The sequence below is a fragment of the Alligator sinensis genome, unplaced genomic scaffold (genome assembly GCF_000455745.1).
Source record: "Alligator sinensis unplaced genomic scaffold, ASM45574v1 scaffold267_1, whole genome shotgun sequence".
NCBI lineage: Eukaryota > Metazoa > Chordata > Crocodylia > Alligatoridae > Alligator > Alligator sinensis.
The window spans coordinates 158298-184843 of NW_005842100.1; the positions used below are offsets into that span (position 1 = coordinate 158298).

Genomic DNA, 26546 nt, shown 5'->3' on the forward strand with positions numbered 1-26546 from the left:
TTGGAACTGAAAAATTTTCCTTAAAAAAATGTTAAAAAATAAAACAATCAGGGGAGACACTGATCTAGCAAGTGGTTTTCCCAGGGACAGGGGATAACCACCTTCCTGACATGGGGTAGTACCCATGGAGGTAATGTATAGTTACCCTCCCACATTCATTTCCCGTGGGAAGATCTTGGCTTTATGCCCACTTTATGGAAATGGGAGACTCCTCCCTAGCTTGTTCCTGCTGCCATACAGTTGAGGGCAAGCGAAACTCGGGGACATCCAAACCCCAAGCCTCCAGGCTTAGGCCTGCACACAGGATGCCCGCCAAATGATTTGGAAACATCTGAAGCCCCAGGTGGGGGTGGAGGATGTTTGCTGGTAGTAGGGCCAGTATGAGTCTTGAATGACTCATGGATTTGGAATTGATTTGACTTGGAACACGAAACATTTTGCTTAAAAAAAAAAAAAAAGAAAAAAAAGTCAAGCAACGGACACTACCAAACGGATGGCGGGCTCTTCAGTCTGGGACATTTTTGGTCAAAGAGGAGGAAAACCTCCAGACCACTTGGATCTTTTCAGAGAAGCCCACCAAACTTTGGTCTCTCTCTCAACATTGAGAAGGCTAAAATACTCTATCAGCCTTCCCTGCCCTGGGCCATGAATGTGACCCCCTTCTCCCAAATTACCATTGAGGGAAAGACCCTGGAGGTAATCAAGTACTTCCCTTACCTCAGCAGCCACCTTTCTCTGAGAGTAACCATTGATGAGGAGATACAGCACAGTATCCAGTTTGCAAGTGCCTCCTTTGAGAAATTTCTTCAGCATGTCTTTATTCATTGCATTCTCCAGAAAGACACCAGGATCGAGGTCTACAATTCAGTCAGCATCTCCGTCCTCCTCTATGAATGTGAAACATGGATGACCTACTGTCATCATCCCAAGGGCCTGGAGAGGTATCACCAACAATGCCACTAGAAAATCCTTTGCATCAGATGGGAAGATCACTGCACGAACACTTGCATCCTTGCTGAAGCCAATGTTATCAGCACTGAGTTGGGATCCTTAGGTTCCAACTTTGCTGGACTGGACATTGTGTGTGGATGCCTGACTCTGAACTCCAAAAACAAGTGCTCTATTCATAGTGGCCAGAGGAAATGCTGCAAGGACACATTGAAGTCATACTTCAGGAAAATGGATGCCAGTATGAAGACTTGGGAGAAGCTGGTTGCTGGTTGCTGACCAGGTCTAATGGCACTACAACTTCAATCAAGTGGCTGCCCATTTCAAGGTAAAGTGTGTCCCCCTTGAAGCAGAGGAGAGTGGAGGAAGGAAAAGGAGAGAAATCCTGACCTATGGCCTATCCTACTCTTCAAAAAGACCTGCAACTTCTGCACTTGGGTCTGTGGCTCAAGGACTGGACTCCAAAGTCACCTCAAGACACAGCAGTGAACCATGATAAAGATCATCCTTGAATCAAAGGATTGCCACTAATGACCAGGAATCCTGGTTTTCTTGATTAAAAGAATTGCAAATTCTCTGATACAAACCCCAGAATCCGTGATGAAAATGAAACACCACTATATATGTAGGTATCAATTAAACACAATGTTTGATATATCTACCATTTTAAAGCAATTTGAAAGCTTACCAGTGCCTCAATCACTAATAAAATAAATTCTAAATACTTATAAAGTTTAGTAATTGATTTTGGGTGTTTTATCATGGAAAATTGGAGCTTCCCCTTAGCTCACAGAACACATGTCCAGAGCCCTCACTCCCAAGCCACAGCCCCACATCTCTGCTGGTGCCCCTCGCTCTCCTTACAGCTTTCCAGGCCCTGCCAGTGCCCCTTACTACTCCCCTCACAGCCCCCCAGCCCTGCTGGTACCCTGTCCCAGTCCCTGCCAGGGTCCTGCGGCCCTGCATTCTGGCCCCAGGCCTCATGCACCACCTAGCTGGGAAGCAGCCCGAGCCCTGCCCAACTCACTTCCTCCCTATGGGGGCCTCAGCTCCACCTTTGCTTCCCACCAGACTTACCTGCAGGAGCTGCTCTCCAGGCTGCCTGGGGCCATGTACATGTATATGCATATGGCACCCCATGCCTGACCACCCTCCTCCTGCTCCCTCCAGCCCCTTGCAGGCTGGAACTCTGCCAGTCTGCAGAGGGCTCTTTGCAAAAGTGCAAAATCCATGTGCTTTTTCATTAAAATGAGAAATCCATGTTTTTCTCGGGTAAGAGGGAAATCTACATTTTTCTCTCTTTTTCTGTGAGAAACAGAAAACCTGGATCCCTGCTGATGACGACGTACCCTGCAAATTTAGCTTCTCTATAGCATTAGGAGAAATTTGTAACTTCCTTAATTCCTATACCAATAGTTTAATCCATTCTGGGGCAAAGAGAGTTCTAATATTCCACTTTACAATGCATATAATGTGTTTAACTGCTATCTGATCATTATACATGATTATTTCAGTTTGTTAGGCTTGGTAAGTCTTGGACTGCAATCCCGGTGTATTAGTTTGGTTTGCTGTACTATTTTTGTAATAAGTTTTGGGTTCAGTGACTTGTTAGGTGAATCCACCCTATCTAACTGATTAGAATGCTATGCTGTGGCTTGCTGGACTGTTAGGATATCAGCAATTCTATCCTGCTTTGGTTACCCTTCCAAGGTTCACAAACTTGGACTGCTTGGATTTGACGTTGAGTTTGTCCTCTGCTAGACAGACTCATCTGAAGAGGCTATGGAAGCACTGTCTTCCTTACTTTGAGGTCAGAAGTAGTCTCCAGTTCCCAAGTTGGGGGCATAAATACTTTAAAAAACATGACCCCTTGCCTCAAATGCTTTCTTGCATACTTAGGGTTCTAGATTGGCTGGGACAGTCCTGGATTTTGGTGGCTGGTCCCAGTTGGCCAGGGAAAATTTAAAATGAGTGTCCAAACGTGGGGCACTGAGGCAGAGTGGAAGGATCATGGGCCTGCAGTGCCCAGGTTTCACATTGTCCCCTACAGTCATCCTATACATACTGGTTACTCCACCTAGGAAAGCCAGGCTTCCTTTGATCACATGCACTTTTGATACCTGTTTGATTGTAGTTACTTTTGTGAAGAACAGTTTTCTGTGTTTATTTTTAATATTCTGTATGACTAAAATCCACACCTGGAAAATTGAGACAGTCTGGAAATAATTCAGTAATTTCAGTTGTGTTGGAGGCAGTGTGGGCTAATGAACAGAGCAATGGATTAGGATTCAAGAGATCAGGATTCTGTTTTCAGCTCTGCTTGATGACCTTGTGCAAATCACTTTGTCACTCTGTGTCTCAGGATTCCCACTTATAAATATCAGGTTAATAGAACTCACCTCCTGTGCAAAACACTGTGATGAAAGATGTTGTATATATTAATTAGTATGATAGCTTCCATAGTGAGTACAATAATTCCAAGTGGCAATACAGGAAGTCCAGGTATGTGGACTTGTTAGACAAGTGACACTGAAGTTTAGGGACTTGCCATTTCATTTGCGTAGGCCACCTTGGACATGCTTCTATAATTATATATATACACAATACTTTTATCATCTTAAAACAAGTCATGCTGAAACTGACTTTGCTTTGAAATGGCTACATCTAATAGGTCACGGAAAGTTTGGTAGTATAATGATTTGTATTTTTTTAAATTTGTAATTTGTTTTATATTATTTCTATACAAATATATTGCATGCATATATTAGTACAACTAAAATAGAAAACACTGTACTAAAATTACTTGTATTATTATTAGATTATGGTTTTAATAATTATATGAAACTTTTTTAGACTATTGATATTATAGTAAAGAGCTATAACATTTCTATATTTGTTTATTTTAACTAGGCTGATTTAGTTTACAGTAAAATCGAATGGGAGACAAATGTTAAAAAATACTGAAGTATTATCAGTAGTAAATACTGTAAATAAGAAAAGATATAATTTGAAGTTTATGAACTATTAAATTAATTGCCACAGTCTTGTTCTGTATTAGGCTTGTGTGACTTATATTGTGAATACTTAGGAAACATTTCAGATTATCATATGCTTTATTTACCTCTCAAAACATATCCCCCGTAGCACTAATTAGAGCAGCATGGCTAAATCCCTGAATGCCTCGTTGAAAACATCCCAGAGCTGTGTAGGAAAAACAGTACACTGAAGGCTGAAGACTATCTAGGAAGGTTCATGCTTAGACAATAGTTACAGGGGTTTAGGTTGTAGCCGTGTTGGTCTAAGGACATAGGCAGACAAGGTTCCTTGGGTGAATTTGATATCTTTTATTAGACCAACCCAAATAGTTGGAGAATAGTTATTAAGCAAGCTTTTGGGTTCAAAAACCCTTCGTCAGGCTAAAGAAGTTATTGCTTGCTTAATAACTATTCTCCAACTATTTGGGTTGGTCTAATAAAAGATATCAAATTCACCTAAGGAACCTTGTCTGCCTAGACAATAGTAATCCGGCAATGATATTTGCATAGGTAGACCCCTTTAATGAGACTCCACAAGGATGCTGGATCTTCCTAGACAAATCCAAGTGCAAAATCTGGACCACAGCCATGTTTTGCATGACAAAAAATGTGTTTCTGTAGGGTTATCCATAACAAGACGTGGAGTGAATTCCTGGCCCAACTAAAGTCAATGGGAATTTCACCATTGACTTTTATTGGTCCAGGAAGGAGGCTGTGATTCAACTTTGTTTGATGTTGGCTGGGGAGCATAGAGAGCAATGAAATGAAGTGTGAGGTAACTAACATTAGATTTCTTTTTTTACATTTTTAAAGAAAAGTAATTAATTTAACTTCATCTGTACTTCTTTATCAGGGCGTTATCTTTATCACAAACCATTTTGCAATTCTGTCTCTGATTATTCCACTTTGTTTTCATTTCTTATAGCAAAAGAAGATTTTCATCAAGTAACACAGAATACAAACAATGGGAGAGCCATTACAGGTTCCAGAACAGAAGCTAGCACTAAATCCAGTACTAAAAGTAAAGATGCAGAATTGATTTTGCAGATACAGTCCTACATAGATAAAAACACTGTGGTGATCTTCAGTAACACAACATGCAGTCTTAGTACTAAGGTAATATTTTAAGTTTTCCAGCAGAGGGGTACAGGGTTTGTCATGTCTTATGAATTCTGTTTTCTTGATTTTTCTGGATGCCGTTTCAGTCTGGATGCCATTTCAGCTCACATAAATCCACTTTCCTAGAGACATATGCAGGATTACAGTCTTGAATATTGGTTTCTACACTTTTTCCTTTCAAAAACTTGTAATTCTTTTCCTTCCACATAAAGGATCTGTCCAGTTGCTCTTCTGTGGGTGGACCCTACCTGCAGCTGCTACTCAGTTTGTTTTTGGTGACAAATACCTAGTCCTGACCTTGGCCCTCAGTATAAGTATTTAAGCATGTACCTAAACTGTTTAAATTGCGCTTATTTTAATGGGATGTACTTAAGCCTCTGCTGGAGACTGCATGTGTATGCTGAACTGCTTTACCAGGCCATCTTAGATGTTCTCTACCTAAAATGAAACTGTAAAGACTAGATCTGTCTTTTTATACCATTCCTGTCACTAGTTCCTAATCCTAGATTGCTTTCTTTCCTGTTCGCTTCCATGGGCTTTTGCTCAAATGGGTAATATGAAATTTCTTACTCCAGTGGGCGAATCTTTTGGGCGAAGATGGAAGTGACAATTTTTGCCCAATCTGGCCCCTGGAAGTGCTCTACAGCTGTGACCAAACAGAAGTTCACAGATGCAAAACACTTTAAAAGGGCCCAATCCTGCAAAAATCTGAACCCTCATGAAGATGTTTCAAAACAGCGTCTTCTGTAACTTGTCTCTGCCTGCCTCCCAGCTTCCAAGCTATTTTCAGAATGGGAGGGGAGGAAAGGAGCAGAAGGAGTTCAGTCTGGAGTTTTTTCAGCCCTTACTGGAGAGGGGGCTCCAATTCATCCACCCCATCCTCCAGTGTTGGCTTGGGGAACGCCTAGAACGAGCTCCCTCTGCTCCTTTTCCCACCATCCCTTCTGAAAACAGAGACAGGCTTGGAGGGAGGAAGGGCCATTGCTAAGGGAAACTGGCTGCGGGCTTGTAGCCAGCAGCTGATTTTCCCCACCCTCTGCAGAATGAGCAGTGAACTTCTGTTTGGTCCAGGGGATCGTTGTAATTCAAAATGATTCCTGCAAAGTGCTGTGAGTTAAAGTGGGGAGCTGCACTTCTGTCTGCACCCTTTTTTCTTCTTTCAGTGTTCCTACTTCACCTTGGTTCTGTAATTGCATTGCTCTACTATTTGGGGCTTCTTTAAAAGTTCCTAATTTATGTAGTTTGCCTTGGCAGGAAATAGAACTGTCAGATTCTACCCTTTTATGTTAGTTTCTACCCTTTTCAGGTATCCATTTGGTTTGATTAATTGAGGATTATTATTTTTTTAAAAACTGACAGCTTGTGTTTTTCTAGCATGGCTAACTTGTTTCACACTTATTCAAGTCGAGAAGTTCACAGGAGAAAATTCACGCCTCTATATATTGCCTCTTGTAATAAACTTCCTTTGTGTATATATATATATAGCTCTACATGTTAGTTGTAGTAGTTTTGGAGTGATGTTAATGGTAACATCTTTTTATTGTGCTCTTATTTACCTACAGTTTTGCATATGCCTTTGTTTTATTTGCTGTTAGCTCAAGCAGTTTCTGCTTTTTTCTCAGACTTCAGGAAGGGTACTTGGTACCCGACAGCTTGTCTGTATCCCTCCCAACTGTACATTTAGTCCAATACAAGATATCACCCACAAAAATCCTTGCCACTTACCCATTAATTGCACACTTCTGTTCTAGTATATGTGATAAAGAGGGAGTTCACATGGTCTCAAAGGAGAACAAGTTTTATTTCAAACTAATAAATAATGTTTTTAAGGTGATGGGCATTTTAATATTAGCCTCAAGGCCAGATCTCCATTGGTAAAAGATCCATATTAAAGCTCAGCTGTTTTATTTTAAAGTGAATGTGAACTCAAGTAATCCATTTTAGGGGCCAACCATACTTCCATTCAAGTAAAGCTTCACTTTAGTTGGAGAAGTATTAGGCCTTCAGGCCTTAAAAGCCACTAGATAGTGCTAGTACAGTACAGGCAGTCGTCAGATTTGTGACACAATTGGTTCCTGAAAACCGTGTCTTAAGTCAAAATGTTGTAACTTGGAATCAATTTTCTCATAAGAAACAATGTTATAAATGGGGATTGGTTCCTGAACCAAGGCCCAATACCCTATTTTCACTAAAAATACCCCAGAATTTTGTACTTGATCAATTGTAGATGAGTAATATAGCTACATTAATGTATTTATATTGTAAATAGCAATCATATTGACTTGGAAGGACTTCTTTGAGGTGACTTTGCTGGACTTTTTGAAAGGTTCTTTGTTGACTTTTTGAAGGGTTCTTGGCTGGAGGCCTCTCAGGAGTCTTGGCTGCAGGTTTTTCTGGAGTCTTGTCTGCTTTCTTAAAGAAAGTATCCAAGGAAGTTTGGACAGGTGTTCTACAGGGAGATGAGCGACTCAGTGAACTTGTTCGCTGGCGTGGCGTCGCATCGGATCAAGCATTGTAAAGCTGAAACTGATGTCATAAAGTTGAAATAAGGTGTTAATTTATAAACGTTGTAACTGTGAAATGTAAGTCGAGGACTGCCTGTACAATTAAATTATGGCACTTCACTTCTTGTAGTGAGTAGTCAAATGAAACTTTATAATGGATAGGTAAAGTATAGAAGCATAGAAAAGTAGGTCTTGAAGCAACCTTGGGAGTTCATTTAGTGCCCCCCCCCTTCAAGGCAGGATCATCCCTATCTAAACCATCCTGGACAAGTTTTTGTTTAACTTGTTCTTAAACATTTTGCAAACAACCCTGTTACACAACTAGCAGGCACAATGCCTGAAACTTCAAAAACTTCTTAACTTGCCACAAGAAAAGCGGTGGGGGGTGGTAAGGATAGAATAAACTTCTGATTTTTCCAAAGTGTTGGTTTGATGGCAGGGTGTTAACAGTAGGGAAGAAGTTAAATGGCACTTTGAACTTTGGTGATCACCTTTCTTTTTATGGTGTCATATTTAATGTACACCTTATTTTAATACTTACATTTATTATTTATATTATTACAGTGTCTAGGAACCCTCATTGTGGGCCAGGATCTCATTATGTCACACATGATACTAACACAGAAAGAGAAAGATGATCCTTGTCACTGACAGCTTACATTCTGAAGATAAGCCAAGGAAGCACATAGAAGCAGACAGAAGGGGGAGTACAAGGAAACAATGAAATGATAATGGTCAGCATGACAGGCAGTGGTCTTGACAACTGATTGGCTGCTGGTATGCTGCAGAGGAATTGCAGAAAAGAATAGTTTTAAATAGGGATTTGAAGGAAAATAACAAAGTAGTTTTGCAGATGGTTACAGGGAATTCTTTTAAAGTGTTAAGGACCAGAGGTTGGTGGTGCTTCAGCATGAAGGGGACCCTTTAAAAATTTTGAAAAAGTGGGTGATGGATGCAGGCATACTGGGCTAATCTGAGGCAGGAGTCCTCTTCTATATACTAAATGAGATGTTTATAAGTATGGTAAGGAAGGGGTGGGAAGGGCATTGAAAGTAAGAGCAGGTCACTTACATTTGATGTGATTAAAAGGGGGAGCTGACAGATGTAGAGAGGGGAATGACATGATCGAAGTGACAGGCTGGGAGAATAAGCTTTCCAGCAGCCTTCTCACTAGATGAGAGAAGGGAGAAATTGCAGTTGTCATTCTTGTCAAACTAATTTTGAATATGTTAGCAAAAATCTACATTGGGCCTTAATTTGCCAATTTTAAGTCGATAGGGCTGTTTTTTAATGGGATTTAGAGGACACATCAAAGTGATGTGATCTAGTTTGTCCCTGAGTTCAATTTGGCTCAGGCAGGTGAACATAGTGGAGAAGAATTCCAGAGAGCAATTTACAGTTTCCTGATGCCATCATCAGGGTAGAATTTATGCCAGCATCAGCATGACTTGGAACAACTTTGGAACTGTTCTAATTTACCTTATTGGCATATGGTGTTTAAGACAAGTCAGTGGGATCACTTAGGCAAGTAAATTCTCTCAAATGGGAGTAAAGGGTTCTCAGTCAGTCCAAGAGAGATTCTCAAGGATGTTTAGGCGCATTTAACTCCTGTCAAAATAATTTAAATGGGAATTAGGCCCTTAAGGAGGAGTTAGGCACCTAAACACCTTTGAAAATCAGAGTCTAAATGGTTTGCCTAAAGCCACTGATTGAGACTGTAGCAGAATCAGGAAAAAGCCCCCCGAACTTTGAAATTATTCCCTACCCTTTCTTCTATAGTGCCTCTTGTGGGAAGATTCTCAATGGCCCAATGAAAATAATATAGATTATCTTCTTACTGAAGGGTAATAGGTGCTCCAGTAGGGGGGAAAAAGAGAGATTTCACTTTTCTGTAACTTTCTATTAATATTTATGCATTCTGTTTTATGTAGGTAAAGGAGCTGTTCAAATCTATGAAAGTTCCCTATTTTTCACTTGAACTAGACCAAACTGGTAAGGCTTTTTTTGTTTCCATTTGAGTTGCCTGTATGCAAAGAAAAGCTAGTGACAAGCTGTAAATAACTTAGTCTTTCTTAATATTTCCTGTGATTTACTTCCTCCTTGTCTGCTTCTAAGGCCAGTCTTATCTGTCAGTTATGGTAAAGAGATGTTCTTGTGAAATCTGTGAATCATTTCTTTTCTTCCTGAGAACTGTAGAGTTACCTTTGTCTAGCAAATTAAAAATACAGTACCAAATGGTATCCAGATGGTTACTTTTATTTGTCATGTTTCATTTATACCAAATTTAGACTGTATTAGATTTGCTGACTTGTTCATTCCGGGCTCAGTCTTTGTGCCAAGAGACAAATATGACTCTAAGTTAACTTTATACTTCCTGTGATCCAGGGGGAGTCAAAATTTAAATTGGCCCTTGGCACAGGTTAGAGTAGCCACAGGGATGCACTAATTTAAGTTGTTTTAGGCAACAATGACCAGGGATCAGTAGCTGTATTGTTGCCCCATTCAATCCAGCCTTGACCTGCATCCCCTGAAATGTCTCAGGTGCAAGAACCAGTGATATAAACCCAACAAAATTGCCTGTTTTGGCCCTCTTAAGGTCACTTTACTTTGCTTCAGCAAGACAAAGTGACATTAATGGGGCCAAAGATGTGGCATTCTGATTCATCAAGGCATCTGTGCCTCTGAATTTGGCCCATTGACCATGTTATGGGTGTGTGTGTGTTGTGTCGTCTTTGGGAACATGGCATTTAGCCAGAATCCTTAATGAATTGAATTGAATTGAATTGGGCCATTGATCCCAATCTCTTGGAGTCTGAGATGATATAACCAGTATCACCAAGGAACCAAAAGACTGGTGTAAAGAAAGTAGCATAAGCACAAACAAGTGTTATAGTGTGAGGTGTTTGTTCTTAAAATCCTCATGGCAGCTGCTTTTCCAATCAAATTATTTTATCAAAAAATCTTGCTGGAGCAAGGTTATCTTTTGTTGACGCTGACTTACTGGGTGATTGCACTTGCTGCTTTGTGATATGGAAATTCCTAGCTAGATCAGCAAAGACCTTTGCCCTGAAATGCAGTTCTTAGAGCTGGGCAATGCATACCTTAAGGATATATGCCTACTACACTTGTGCCTTCTCTCCAGTAGGTACTTGGAAATCATTCTCCACGTGGGCACTCCATTTGAGAATAAAAGCAACTCAATTCTGAAAGAATTTCTTTGCCCACCAGACGTGTAAGTGGTAGAGTTTGTGCCCTGATTAGGAATTCCCTTCTCAGCCTCACCCCACCTCACCTGTGGAGGACACTGCTGCTGGTGGGGAGGGAGGAAGGAGGTGTCAGCACAGCTGGCAGCAATTTAAAAACCTGAATTCAGCAGCGAAAAAACAGCTGTGGGGGCAGGTGAGGGGGTCATCTTCCTGGATGCTGGCCTCCTTGAGTTCTTCCCCCATAGCAACAGTCTCTCCCATGGCAGGGGGTGAGGTCCTCACTCTCCTGCATCTGAAGCTGGGTGCCCCACTGCCTCCATTCCAGCATTTTTGAGATGGGGCCTTAGTGTAAATGAGAATCAGGACTTCAGCATTTTAGGACCTGAACATACAAGGAAGCTCCCACAAAATAAGCTAAGGTTTGTGGTTTTAAAGCATAAAAGCTCTTTCACACTAACTTCCTTCCTCGATGTTCTTATTTCATATTAGGTGTGCCTTTTTTGCAATTCAGCTGACTCAAGTTTCAAAATGGACTACAGCATACAAAGGCATAATGCAGAATAAGAGTGTCCCTACAGGAGCCTGCTATGGAAAAACTATTCCAAGCAATTTTCCTGGGTAGATGAGCCCTTCTTCCCTTTTACTGTTCATTTTGCATTTTAATTTGATTTTAAATAATACCACAGGTAGTTTGGTACTTTTTATAAAATCAGATACTGCCTGGTTCATTGTGGAGGGGTGTGGAGCATGGGGTCAGTTCCTTGTAGGAACTTACCTTTTGCTTCCCTTAGCAGAAACAGCCTCTGTCTACCCTGTGGTAGCTCAGGAGTTACAATGAGGCTTGGGCTCCATCCCTTATCTGCTGGGCCCAGCAGATTTGTCCAGAAATACAGGACCAACAGCACATGCTGCATCCATTTTAAAGGGGAGCAAACTGCTTCACTTGCTCTAGGAGCACCAGGAGGAATTTGGGTGGAATGAATTGCCACATGGTTCCCTCTCTACTCACCCAGTACAAGGTCATGTTTTTAAGGCCATAGCCTGTCCCACAGTGATGTTAACATGAACATATGTTTAGTGATTGGTGGTAGAGGAAAAGCAGTTTCAGATTTTCCTTAATATTAAGTAGAGATTGCTACATGCAACTTAACCTTTTGTCCCAATAAGTTTTTCATGGAATTTCTAAACTGTTCTGGACTACATCTTTAGTTGGTGGGTGTATTAACATGATTTCATTGAAGTTGCACTGATTCTTACCAGCTGTGAACGTTGTCTCAAATGACATCTGTTTCAGAAAAGGATCCAAATCTACGTGTTGGATTCAAGGTCCATTTATAGGTATTGCCCTGAAAGAGTCTGTTAGTCTTTGTGGAAAAAAATATTGATTCACAAACTGTGGGCTGTTGTAATTACTGTTAATGAAAGAGATTATACCGAGTGTTTGCAAGAGCTAACACGTACAGAACGACTTTTTTGCTTTGTCATTCTGTCCCTGGCAGCAAGGGAGAGGCTTCTGGCATTCATGACCTGCACACACGACTCTTTAAATTTCTGCCAGCTTTTATGGCTGCCCTGGGGTTTTGCGGCTATAGCCTTAACTATATCTTTATAGTTGCCAAAGATCTACTGGTCTTTATGACAAAGATCTACTGGTAGATATCTGAGGTAACTAGAGTCATTTATACAAGATCTATCTTGACCAGCTAATAGATCGTTGTCAAATTTAAGAGCATAATTTTAGGTGAGCATTCTTGAGGTTGTTTAAAAGGAATGGAATGTGAAGATTCATGTGTTTTATGTGTCCACAGGAGGCTGGGGTTTTTTAGTAGTGCATTGGGGAAAATGTTCTGCCTCGTACAAATTATAGTTAGCGTTCAAAATCTGTGTCCTCACTTTCCAAAGATATGTATTGGTTCCTACTCTTCTTTTTCCCCATATTAAAATATGTTAAGACTTCAATTCTAGGCAATTATTAAGTATCAATATTTGTAATGATTTTTCATCTTCAGAGCACTTTACAATTATTAAACACTTATTTTTCAAAAAAACCCTTGTGAGGTAAGTGTTACCAGTTGGTTACAGAGCAGAAAACTGAAGTAGCAAGGTTGAGGCCTAGTTTACAGGAAGCCTGCCCTTTTGTATCCATGTGTACAGGTGCGTTTCTACTATGGGGTGGGCAAAACGTGGCCCAGGGGCCAGGTGTGGCCCACCAGGCCATTCTATCCAGCCCGCAGGGCCCCTAAAAAATTTAGAAAATGAATATTAATCTGCCCTGGGCTGCCTGTCATGTGGCCCTCAATGGCTTGCCGAAACTCAGTAAGCGGCCCTCTGCCCAAAATAATTGCCTGCCCCTGTTCTACTATCTGTGGTCTTGACCTGATGTATGTGCACAGACTAATAATAGGTGTTTTCCTAGCCCTCTGCATGTGAATATTAGAGTTTGCACTTCATATTAAGCATTAAATAAGCATAGTATTTGTCCAATTGAATAGTATGCTCCTCTTCCTAATGAAAATTGAGGTCTGTGTAGGTTAGTCAAGGTTACAGGAAGAGTCAAAGTCAGAGCTTGTAATAGGACATAAAAAGTGACAGACTCCCAGTTGTGCATTCAGACCTTGATTTTTTTTTTTTCTTTCAGTGCTGTGCCAAGTCATAAATCTCTATGATTAGAAAACACAATTTTCTGTTTGTGCTAATTTGTTATACAGAGCTTTTCTGTGGGCAGATTTTTCACAATGATGCATGACAACTTTTGCCCAGTCTTCTGAAAAAATACTCCCCAAAACTGACTTTCATCCTATGAAATTGTCTTTTTTTCCAGTAGGGAACTGAATCACAAGATAACACATGACCCTTCATAGTGGAAAAGGTTTCTGAATTTGAACTTATGTGAAGCAAAACTGCCTGTAACATCAATAAATTAAATAGAAGGGAAAGTTTTGAGGGAAACAATTAAAAGAGAATGAAACAAAACTTTGAATACAGGAGGCAAGAGTTTTTGTGGACAGTATCTTTTATTAGACCAGGTGCATGGTTGGGATAGGTTAGACAAGTTTTTAGGTATAGCAAGGAAGGGTACCGTGATGCCCGAGAACTTGTCTAAATTTATCCCAACCATGCAGTTGGTCCAATAAAAGATGTCATCCACAAACTCTTACTTCTCACATATTTCCTGGACTATCACACTTACAACATTGCTTCAATACTAACAACATTTTAAAGCAGTTTTCATTAAATGTTAGCATGAAAAACTACTAGTGAGTTGGCTTTTTCTGTTATGCTGAGGCAAAAAGGTAAATAATCATATTTTTCCTTTAAAACTGAAGGTTAAAAGTGCAATCACAGAATATCTAATTTCCTTGTGTTTTTCCAAGTATAGTGTTAAACTGGCAGGGGGTACTGAAATTCTAGCTGATCACTGTATAGGATTTCCTCAAAAACAGAAATAAAGCAAGTCATCCTAACATTGCAAATGACTCATCATTTGCCTTAGGAAACATTCCCTTGAAACAGGCATGCAGTTCATGAGGAAGTAGACTACAACTCTTGTGAAACAGAAAGCCACACCTCTAAGTGATTTCAGTTCACAGTGGCAGCCTTCATAAAGGAAGACATCACAGACTTTTTCATATTTATATTACAGAGAATGGACAGAAGCTGCAAGAAGCACTGTATCAATTGACTTTGGAAACTTCAGTACCAGTTGTATTTGTGCAACAACAGCAAATAGGAGACTATAGCAAAACTTTAAAGGTAGGCAAAAATACCTTTTGGTTTTTGTTTTTTTTTTAGATTTGAAAATATTTTTTGATATACATGCAGACGTTCTTTTAACATTAAGTAGCTCAGGAGGGATGTATCTTAACCGGGTGTACAATCAGGTTTTACAGATGGTAAACATGCATCCAATATTGCTAGATGGGGAACAGGTTCAAGTATATCAGAGTGGGCTTTAGGGACAGAGCTATGGCAAAGAAGCGCTTTGTAGACACTAACCAGAAAAGAATGATCCAATACTTTTAATACATTTTCATGAAATGCTTTCACCATTAGCTTCTCTGAAATGATCACGAGTTTGAGAACCTTTTTAATGTATATGATGCAAAAAAGCATTATTCTTAAAGAAAAAAATAATAGCATGGCTTACACAAAATGGTCTCAAAACTTTCCCCAAAGTATGTAGTAGAACAGGGGTGAGCAATTATTTTGGCTGGTGGGTCACTTAATGAGTAAATTGAGGACTGCACACACACAATCTTTCAGAAGACATCATTTTAACAAATTTATAAATAAAAAAAATTATATACTAATAATCAAACATCTATAATAATACATTTTATTTTTATTTCAAAAGAATATTTTTGTCCTGATTTGTTTTTTTGAGTGGTATATTTAGAGGCAATTGCATAATAGCTAGAAATAAAGTCTTACTCTTATATATTGGGTGTCTGGGGGAGTTGGGTGTGCACTGTATGTGGGTGTGTGTGGGGGAGATGGGTGGGGAGGCTGTGTGTATGTGTGTGTGTAAGAGGGGCACGTGTGGAGGGGCTACTTGTGCACTAGATTCTGGGGGTCAGCCTAGTGTGATGGGAGAGGAGTGGGGGGCAGGGGGCTTGTGCAGCAGAGCTTGCCCAGGTGGTGCAGAGTAGGTGTAGGTGTGTCTGCCCACCCAGTCCAGCCCACGGTGCAATGCATGAGGGCGAGCCCCGCCTGCTCCAGCCCTGGGTAGCCCATGCCACACTGCCTGCCTGCACTTGCCAATGGTCCTGGCCAGCGTACACAACTTCCCAGCAGGGCTTCTGCCTGGGTTGAGCCCCACCTGCTCCTGCTCTGGGCAGCCCATACTGTGCTCCCACCCACACCTGCCCATGGCCCTAGCTCTTGCCCTGCCAGTGCACGCAGGAGAACTGCTGCATCTGCCTGGGTACTGCTTAGTTCTCCCTGACTCCAGTGGCTCCTCCTCCTCCTTCCCCTGCTGCAGTGCTCTGGGGAAGTGGCAGCAGCTGTGAGGATATGTGCCAGACACCACATGCCCAACCAGGCAGGGAGGAAGCTGTAGCTGGGAGGTTCCTTCCTCAGTGCATGGGGTTCCGGCTCATGGCTGCCTTCTACCCACTTGGCCACCCACTAGTTGCTGCTCATTTTGCCAGGCTCATTTTGCTACTTGGAAGGTAGCTAGGAGCTGGAACTGGAGCCTCATGTGCTGGGGCAGAAGCTGCCCAGCTGTAGCTTCCCCTCCGCCTGGTTGGGCAGGTGGTACCTGGCATGCATCCCCACCGCTGCTTCCTCCTGCTCCTGGATGCTCAGGGTGGCGCAGCATGGGGACTGGAGGAGGAGGAAGAGCTGATGGAGGCAGGGGGAGCCAAGCAGTACCTGGGCAGCTGCAGCAGCAGTGGGAGCAACCCCACTGGGAAGCTGTGCATTCTGGCTGGGGCTGGGGTCAGTCGGGCCGTTGGCAGGCACGGGGCAGGTGCAAGCATGAGCACGGTGTGGGCTGCTCCAGGAGTGAACGGGCAGGGCTCGGACCCATGTGGCTGCGGGGTGTATTTTCCCTGCCCCTGTACTAGAATCTCTTCTTGCAGTGTATGTTTCTTTCAGCAATAATGCTTGCTGGTCATCTGGTAGCTTGTTTTATATCCATCCTCACACAGGGCCATCTCCATCAACCAAACAAAAGGATGGGATTTAGAAGCATGAGGGATGGAGAGAAATAGCACACTTTAATTTAAAATGTAGTTTTTATAAACAGGGCAGTGTGAAACAGAATATTGCCCAGTAGAATAAATGGTCCTTTTCAAGCTTTTCAGACAGAAGCAAAAAACTGGAACCTGAGTAAAGCCCTGTGTTGCAAAAGGGGACTTCAACCTGATGTTGTACAGTTTTTTCAGGTTGCAAGTTAGTTGTCTGGACACACACAATGCTGTTGACACCTCTGTTTTCTAGGATTCATTTTCATTTCAAGATGGTGCTTATGATTAGAAAGAAACATTTAGTGGGTTGAAACGTTGTTTTCTGAGGCCAGGTATACATACTGATCTTTTATCGGCATAACTGCATTGGTTCAGGGAGTGATTAGGCACGATCTCAGACTCGCGTAGCTGGCCCCTACCATGGATGCAGGGTTTTTTTAACACTATTTATTAGCAAACCAAACTTATCAAATAACATTTAAATATAGAGCAATCCCCTCAAATTTAAAGACCGCTTTTATCTTTTACCATTTGTGCTTCCTTAATTTAAGTCAGTGCCCACAGAAATGTCTTGTGTTCTTCTCTTCCTTTCAGTTTCTGACAGTTCCTTTACATTCAGTCGATGTTAAACTATTGTGTTTTTCATCTCTATTTGTAACCTGCTTAATAATTTACCCCCTCTTTTTCTTTAGAACTTTGCATAATACAAAGCCCAGGATCTTCTATTCATCTTGGCTTTTAGATTTCAAATTCATTCCACAGTGGATGTAGTTATACCAACTAATCTACATTTTTGCTGGTGTAGCTTATTTCTCTTGGGAGGCCAATATAGCTAAGTGAGCAAAGTGTTCCTAGCGTAGACAAGGCCTAAGTAAAGATATGTTGATTTGCCTTGAGGCTAGCAGGCTGAAAATCTAGTGTATAATGGGAAAACTACTTTCAACCTTAATTAAGGAGGCATTTTCATCCCTCCCCAATGCATTGTTTGAACATCAGATCTGTTCAGTGTGGGAGGCAGGCTGGTACTAGGATATTTTGTGTAAGGTGAATATTGACTCTGTGAAGAGCTGGTACTCTGGCTGAATGATAATTGACATGGAGTTTTGGAGGAAAAGGATGCTTGAATGATTTGTCACATAAATGCTACCATATGAAGAAATTAACATGCTATTTGCATACTGTGTTTTGGGGGTAGTCTTTACTTCCTGGTGTTGTTTTGCGTATTAGTATTTATTTAATGTTTCTTTATGTGTTCTTATGTACTTTCACAATGGAAGTAACATCTCTATGTAGTTCAAACAGGCAAATCAACACAGCTATGCATGGCATATAATTAAAGTAGTGAATTGCTTTAAGGGGACAGCTTCTAAAACATTTCAGGTGTTACTCTTGCCTCCTGAATTCTCCTGCCAGTGTTTGCAGCGTCTCTGCTGGATTTTTATCTATTTTTTCTCTCTTTGTGATATGAGAGAAACAAGCAAAAGAAGGGATCACCCACTGACTGAGTATAGGCCATGTCTTCTCTGTTGGGTCTGTGCAGAAGACAATGGGTGTAAAAGGTTGCTTATCATTCCCCCTCTGATAATATAAAATGATTTACTATGCCATGTCATCTTTACTGTGAAGCCCTTTATCTCACCCCACCTTTAGGATATCTAAGGGCACCCATAGCCAAGGGTCATGACAACATGGCTCAGTTGGAGCTGAACTGAGAGGGTGGGTGCATCAGGACAATGCATCAGCAGTCTGAACTGGTATATTCACATGTGGGCACAGGACCTCTCTTGGAAATATCCTAGTTCAACACAGATCCTGGGCTACCCATTAGTTTTTAAGGCAGGCTCTTCAGTCCTTACCAAATGGGGCTGAAACCTCATTTTCCCCACAATATGATTCTGAAAAAGAAGTTTCTATGATGGACATTTGCTGATCTTTCTAGGGATGCCCTCCCCAATTATTTTATCTCAGGGAGGGGATCAGCTGAGCCAGTAGGAAATAACAGTAGAACTGCATAAAAAACTCTTGCTAAATGCAGAAGCAGAACAAACGGAATGGGTATGGAAAACTCCTTTTAGTTTGTTTTTTAGTTGCTTTAATGTTTCTTGCTCACATTAAGCATTCCCAGTTACACTAAGTTAGGTGTCACTTGCAGCTAAAAACATTCAGACAGAAGCATAGTTTCCTAGGAGACCATGTCAGTTTAACATACAGAGGTCTCTTTTCTCTCTTCCAAAGGTTTCTTTTCTGAGTCTGGGAAGTTTTTTGATATCTTCAGTGGAACTTTGTTGATTTAGACCAGTCGTGGATCTGATCCTTACCCTAGAGATCTTGCCCTTCAACTTGAATTTTCCCAGAAGCATTCATGGCAGCAGGCCTTGTGGGCACAATCCTTTGTTTTTTAACTTAGTTAAGAGCCCCATTGAAATGAGGCCCCACAAATTTAATACAATGACTGATTTTGAGACAGAGGGATATGAAGATAAATGGAATGTGCTTTGCAGACTACAGCTGTCAAAATGCATTTCAGGAGTCAGATAACTGTTAGAGCAGAACAAAACCAGATAATCTTCTAAAGAGAGCAGGGGCCAAGTTTATCCCTGGTGCAGTTCTGTTGACCTCAGTTGACACTCTTGTATTTGGTCCCATGTTTCTAGAATTCAGAATGAAATTATAGTGCCAAACTGCAGGAAAAAAGGGTTTGCTAAATCCTTTGTGAAGTTTTTGGAAATTAATTTTATTGACTACTAACTAGGGTTGTTAACTGGTATAAGGGGCTTTTGAAAGGAATACTAAATAGTTCTGTTGCATGCACACTTATCATATCATATTGGGTAAGCAAATGCTAAAGTAGGTTAGGTGCAGAACACTAAATTGCTCAGAGACGAAACAAACTTATTCAAAAGCAGAAGATTCTTGCTTTTGTATCTATATAGAAACTGAGTTATCTGAATAGGAATTAGAAAGTTCCAATGCAAAATGAAAGATCCCAAAAAGATAATTAGGAGCTACATTAGTAGCATCCAAACTCATCTGTTTATTTCCCCTAGTAGCGGTTTGACACTGAAAGTATTCACTGTACTTCATATTTTTGAGAACTAAGGGTAGCCCTTTGATGTAAATGGATTTTTCTCCATTTTGCTTCTATTCAGGCACATGAAGAAGGCAAGCTTCAAAAACTACTTGAAATGAATGGACCTAATCATCTGCAGGAGTCCTATGACTATGACCTAATTGTCATTGGAGGGGGATCTGGAGGTCTGGCTGCTGCCAAGGTATGAGACACAAAATACAGATTTATGACCAGGAATCCTGGTTTTCTCTAATAAAAAAAATCCCAAATTTTCTGATTAAACTGCCCCCGCTCTCCAAAATCCACATTTTTCCATGATTAAAATGAAACACTAATACATATGTATATACATGTTTCCACTAGGTACCACTAATAAATAAACACACACACACGTATATAAATATTGGTGTTTCATTTTAATCATGGACAAATGTAGATGTTGGGGTTATTGTTTTGAATCGGAAAATTTGGGATTTTTTTTCATCAGAGAAAACTGGGATCCCTGTAATGACCCACTGATAACTGAGCAGACTGCATTCTGAAAATCTTTTTTCTGCACATCTTGAATATTGTAGACTAGAGGAATTGAATTAACTCTTGCTAAGAGAGATATTGCTAGAAAATGCTGGGCATATAGTTCTATACAAGACAGACCATAGATTGCATCCAGTAATTCCTGTCTACAGGCCAGCTACATAAACTAAAACACTGTTTTTTGAGAGGCATCTAGTCTTGGCTGAAAGATTTTAAATGATGGAGTATTTACCATGTTTGGTTATGGCACAAAGAGCCTATTGCAAATTGACTGTGTCCCTATATACTCAATCTATTCTAATCGTTAACCCCCCTAAATGTTTAAAATTTGTTTAACTTAAATAAGTGGTTCACCTTTATATCAATAATCAGGCATGTTTTTCCTTTTCATGCTTTAAGAAGGCGTTGAACTACACATGTCTATAAATAGATGACCATTTCACTATGCAGGACCTATACTGCAATGAATCTGAGGGCTTTGGACAGCAAGAATTTCTTTGTCCCTGTAAAGGTGTGGGTCACGACTAAAATAAGTGGCTAATGAATAAAATCAAATCCTGAGAAGAGTATTTAAGCATATTGCTGAAATCAACCAACCCTGCTTTCATTGAGGGCCAAGGAACTTTTGTCCTGAAATTAATGACAATTCAGCTAGGCACTTAATTGTAATGAGTAATAAGTCTGTGATTCTTTTTCTTAACAGACACTATTATACTTCTCTGGGTAAAAGGGGTAAAGTGAGATATATAGAAGTTGGGAGAAGCAGTAGAAGCAAATGGTCATTAGTTTAAAAAGAGAGAATGACAGGACAGAGAGAATAATGACAGCCTGCAGCAGTACAATTTAAAAAAAAAATAAAAAAGTTAACTTTTTGTTTTTGTGTGTGCAAGAGGTTATGGTAATAATGTTTACTATGCCTTTGCTCAAGTTTGGGAACAACATGATGAGTTGAGGAAAATAAATGTGAAAGCAGTGAGAATTACTTTGTGTTTTATAAAACAAATTAGATCTACTATTTACAGATAGATATACTTACTAAAATATATATTTCTCTGTTCTGTAGTTAATTTGAATATAGCGTTCCTATAAGGACATACTCAGTTCGCAAAATAGGCTCTTTGTGCCATGACTGAGCTGTGAAAAATTCTCATCTCGTTGCCACTTAAATAGGTCCCTAGTAGAGGTGTGTGAAGCAGGCAGCATGGGATTCAGATTCTGATTTGGCCCGATTTGGGGGACAGTGATTCGATTTGCTGATTTGGGTCTGTGCCCGCCTTCGTTCCAGTAGGGGCTCCCGCGCGGCCTTCACCCGGACTAGAGATCGTGTCTGCCCTGGGCTTGTGGGTGGACCCCACAGGCTACCTCTGCTGACGTCAGGGGGTCCCCATAACTCGCCTGCCACGACTTGGGATGGTACCTCAGTGGGGGAGGTTCCCCCTCGAGGCAGCCTCCAGGGTCATCACGTCTCCCGGCGGGCACTCTCAGGGCTCCGACCTCCCCTACACCCCGGCCACTCGCCACCTTAGGCTATCGGTCTTCAGGCCTCTTTGGTGTCTTCGGCTTCTCCCCGCTCCTGCCTACAGCTTGTCCGCCATGCGTCTGGGTCTTCAAGCCCGGTGTATGGCTCATGAGGACCGTTGGCCTGGCCCTTCCACTACTGCTCCCCAATGCTCTAATCTAACCACCCTGTGACGGTATGTGCCTACACCACCACCAAGCTAACCAGGGTTCCTAAGCTAATGGACCTGGAGGCCCACAAGAGTTCCTCTGGCCTCTAGGCCGAGTGGTTCACCCTGGGCTCAGGCCCCACCGCCCAGACGGCTCCCCTGCTGGGGTGTCTAATTCCTGCCTCTTCCCAAGGCCGCTGGGGCTGCGGGGGTCCACTATCCGGCCCTGCTTCGGATCTCCGTCCGTCCTTTATCGCAACCCGACGAGGCTCCGTTGGGCCCTCCCCACTGTTACCTCTTCTACAGATCCTCCGCGGATGCTGCCGCTGGCTCTGCTGCGGGTGCAGCTGCTGTTTTCCCCATCAGCGGTGCGCCTACCTTCACCACCGCCTCTGCGGCTGACTGTGCTGCAGGCTCTCCAGCTGGTCCTGCTGTCAGCGCTATGCACGGCTTCCCGGCCGGCTCTGGTATCACCGTTGCCGCCGGTTTCCCTGCCGGCTTTGCTGCCGGCTATGCAGCCGGCTTCCTCGCTGGCTCTGCTGTCGGGCTCACTGCTGGCTCTCTCGGAGCCTCTAGTAGCTCCGCCCCCGGCTTTCCACGCTGCCGGGTGCGGCGGCTGATTCCCTCTGAATGAGGGCTCTCCCCTCTAGCCTCCTCACATCAGCTGCCCTGCTGCCTCGTCGGGGCCACTTTATATCTTCCGGGCAGCGTCCTCCACCCCCGCTGCTCAGCTGCAGCCATATATATGCGCGGCTGATCGCCCGCGCCGGTGGTTTTGCCGTGCGCCCCTCCTTCGGCTCTTCCGGCTCTACAGGAGGTAAGTAGGTCTCTCTGTTGACCTGGGATTCCTCTGTCGCCCTGCCTCCCCTAGGACAGGATCGCTGTCCCCATTCAATTCAGCTGAATCTGAAGATTTAATTCTGATTTGGAGAATCAGTGATTCGGCCACAGATACAGCTTTATATGTTTTTTCTATGTACCTTGAGGTACCAGCTGTGGCTCGTGAATGCTGAGGTGCTGGGGCAGATGGAGCGTCCCATGGGAGTGCAGGGGGGTCACCCACGCCCCCCAGCTCAGCAATTGGCCACGGGGGGACCCCAGGTGCCCCCCCAGACCCAGGAGGCTCCAGTTGGCAAGCTGGGGGTCGGAGGATTCACTGCACGCTCCTTGGTGGACCCTGGAAGTAATTCTGGTCCACTTCTGGGTCCGCTGCCAAGTATGTGAGGGACCCCCTCCTGCGCTTCCGTGGGACACTCCATCTGCCCCACCATCTCATCATTCAGGACTGCATCTGGTACCTCGAGGTACGTAGAAAAAACATATAAAGCTGCGTCTATGGCCAAATCGTCAAATCTCTCTGAGGCTTCCGATTTGATTCAGAGAGATTAATGGGTCTCCTGATTCGATTTGGATTCAGAGATTTGGCCGCTGAATCAGGCCGAATCTCCTAATCGAACCAGCAACTAAAGCTTCACACAGCCCTAGATCCTAGCTATGTTGGAGGCCCTAGCCTCAGCATAGAATTTTGCCAGTGATAATGAAAAGTCTGTTTCTAAATCAGTTCAGTTAAACCAGCGTAACTTTTGTTTATAGAAAGGCTGGGTTATATTGGTTAGACTTAATCTTTTCTGTTAGCAAATTAAGTTAAACAGATTATACATTTCTTTAACAACAATAACGGTGTCTAGACACAGATTTGTGTTAGTTTAATTGCATTAGAAATAGACTCTGTTAGTTTGGCAAAACTTTGTGTACAGGCCAGACCTATTCATGTTACTTTTCCTCTCTGTGATTCTGTTTATCTTGTAAAATAAACTTCACAGCTACATTATTATATTTAGCTAGCCAATGTTTCTAAAACACTTCGAGCTCTTTCAAGAAGGTTACTGTAAGGGAATAATTATTTTAATTACTATGCATTTCAGTACATATTTCTGTATGAAATAAGGAATTTGTCCTTTGCTTTAAACATAAAACACAATTTTAGTTATTGTTTCTATACTGTGCCCCCAGGCTGCTGATGTTTTCCAAAACAGTTGTGTGTCGTGAGGACATACCCTGTACCTCTGTCATTATTGCTTAACTATTTTGAGAACCCACCATGTAATAGCATGTTAATAGCACATGAGCCAGTTGTAGTTATTCAGAATGTCAAATTATCTTACATTATTCTCTTTTGTCATTGTACCTTCCCACCACATTCCTCAGCTCTTTGTAATTTCCCAGAAAATAACATTTTGTGTACTTCCATTAAAAGACAGAAATGCAATACTGAAACAAACAGAAAAATTCCATTTACTCTTACATTTTCATCTATGGATTGCGATGAAACTTGTTCTTGGGAAACTTTTATGCAGTTAAGTGATGTGCATTTCTAATAAGATAACTGGATAGCCTTTTAGTCAAGTCAGCTTGTAAACATTTCACTAGTTTGAAATACATGGATTAAAAGCATAGACTAAATTACTTACATTTTTCATACAACCTCAGTGAGAATGGGAAGATGCTCATAGGAGTAATTGAAGGCAGCATTTGGCCTCGTGAGCTTTTCTGTTAGATTGAATCAGTCTGGAAATATTTTTGAAGTGAAAACCAGATAAAAGCATTGTTAGATGGATTTCAAGTGAGTAGCTGAAGCAGATTATAAAATGTAAAGCAGAGCATCAGTTCTCTAGCAAGACTTGCTATATACCAAATGAAACTATCAAGATGAATGCTTGTTTTTTTCCCCTCTTTTTTCCACTAAGCACACAGATTAATCTTAAAGATTAATGACTCTCTGGCCATGGCCTTGCAGTTCAGCCATTATTATTGAATTAAAATTTACACAGATTTTCAGTATGATACAATGCTGACATCTCATACATGTATAGCTTCTAATATTTGGACACTTGTCTTGTTTAATTTGTTCTCCAGGAGGCTGTCAAGTATGATAAGAAAGTGATGGTGCTGGACTATGTGACTCCTACTCCTCTGGGAACTTCATGGGGTAATTTTCTGCTTATTACAGACATCTTGTAAAGAGGCATTTCTTATTACATGGCTTTGCAATTCTATTTTGGAGTAGTGTTCATTGATACATAAAATATATTATGTCTCCTTTCTCTCCTTCCCCAAGGTCTCGGAGGAACATGTGTAAATGTGGGCTGTATACCTAAAAAATTGATGCACCAGGCAGCTTTGCTGGGACAAGCCTTAAAAGATTCCCACAAATTTGGATGGCAGTTTACAGAAGAAGGTATGGAAATGAAAATCATGGCTGTTTTAATTTTTGTATTGGAAAGCACTCTAATGCCCCTTCTCCAAAGTTTTTAAGCTTGCGTGCACTTTTAAGAAAACAAATCATACCATTGACTTCAGAGAGTGGGCCATGGGCGACTGGTGCCTCCTGAGTCTGGGGGGGCACCAGATCACTGACGGGGGGGGTCCCCAGCAGCTGATGTCCAACCGGACGGGGTGTCTGCCAGTAGCTTCGTGGCTGGCACTTCCAGGGGGTGCATGGCCGATCTCAGGGGGTGCACATGTACCCGTGTGCACCCCTACATGTTGCCAGTGGAGTGGGCACACGTGCTTCAGGGTTTCACAGATCGAGGCTAAGAGTGATCAGCTCCTTGCATTGTCAAATCCATGTTTTATTAATTTAGGGATTATTTCAACCATTTAATATAATGCAGTGCTCTGTTGCAACAAAGTTGCAAGACTTTGAGTACATGTTGAGCAATATGTAGGACAACCAGAATGTGCTCTACTAGAAATAGGACTTCTTTACAATTGCAACCAAGGGGCATTTATACACATGCTTCAGGAGTGAGGGGACATGCTGTAATTAGAGAGGATCTGAGAGCCTCTCTAATTAAAGCCCCCAGAGTGTCTTGTTTATCAGTGCCCTCTGCCCCCACCTCAAGAGAACATGTAAAGCCGTCCATAGTCCAGGGGTGTCAAACATTCAGCTTGAGGTGGGTCATTTGGCCTCCAGATTTAGTCTGCAGTGCTTCTTAACAGCTCCCAGACCACTGTGCTGGCACAGCTAGCACTGAGGGGGTTAATGTATCTTCCCTCCCCTTACTGTCCTCCCCCCACACTTACCCATTGCTGAATTTCCAATTTTTGATGGCCGTTCAGCATTCAAATTGATGGGTAGGTGGTGAACTTCATGTTGTTAATACACACATGTTGGCCTCACAGCCACAGCAGATCTGGAAGCTGTGGCAAGAAGCCCTAAGGACTGAATCCAGAGATGGGTCATCCAGTCCATGAGAAGCCTTGCAGTCTGGATCCAGGCTGCCAACTGATGTAGTTTTGTGCTGTGCTAGGGTAACTCTAGGTTTTAGTGGTGTAGCATTTGGGTAAAACAAAAGTAACACAGCAGAGATTGAGGCCCTGTGCAGTGACTGTCATGCAAAGAATCCTGTCTGGAATACAAAGAAGGCTGAAGAAAATGATAGAGAAACATTAAAAGGTGAACATCTCCTTTTTGTTTTTTCAGCAGTCAAACACAGCTGGGAGACTATGACAGAAGCTGTTCAGAATTATATTGGGTCACTAAACTGGGGTTATAGAGTCGCTTTGAGAGACAACAAGGTCACATATGAGAATGCATATGGAGAGTTTGTTGGGCCGCACACTATTAAGGTACTGAATAAGCAATTGTCTATCTGTTCTTTACTCTTGTTAAACAAAGATGCTCTTCCACAGAGCAGTCTTCTTGTTGGTATGGGCATGAAAGACTGACTGTAGCCTGTTACTACTTATAGGCAACAAATACAAAAGGGA

At 41.9% G+C, this 26546-nt stretch overlaps 1 protein-coding gene across 1 annotated transcript in view; it reads left to right on the forward strand.

The window, feature by feature from the left end:
* Positions 1-5041: 5041 nt before the first annotated feature.
* The window catches only part of TXNRD1 (thioredoxin reductase 1), a 48331-nt gene continuing 26826 nt past the window's right edge, over positions 5042-26546 (forward strand). Inside the window, 9 exon segments of the mRNA XM_025204904.1 lie at positions 5042-5099; positions 9538-9598; positions 14456-14565; positions 19652-19774; positions 24690-24762; positions 24892-25011; positions 26263-26405; positions 26528-26543; position 26546. The exon segment at position 26546 is cut by the window's right edge and continues 81 nt beyond it. Of these exon segments, the coding sequence (XP_025060689.1) occupies positions 9559-9598; positions 14456-14565; positions 19652-19774; positions 24690-24762; positions 24892-25011; positions 26263-26405; positions 26528-26543; position 26546 (626 nt within the window). The 5' untranslated portion in view covers positions 5042-5099; positions 9538-9558.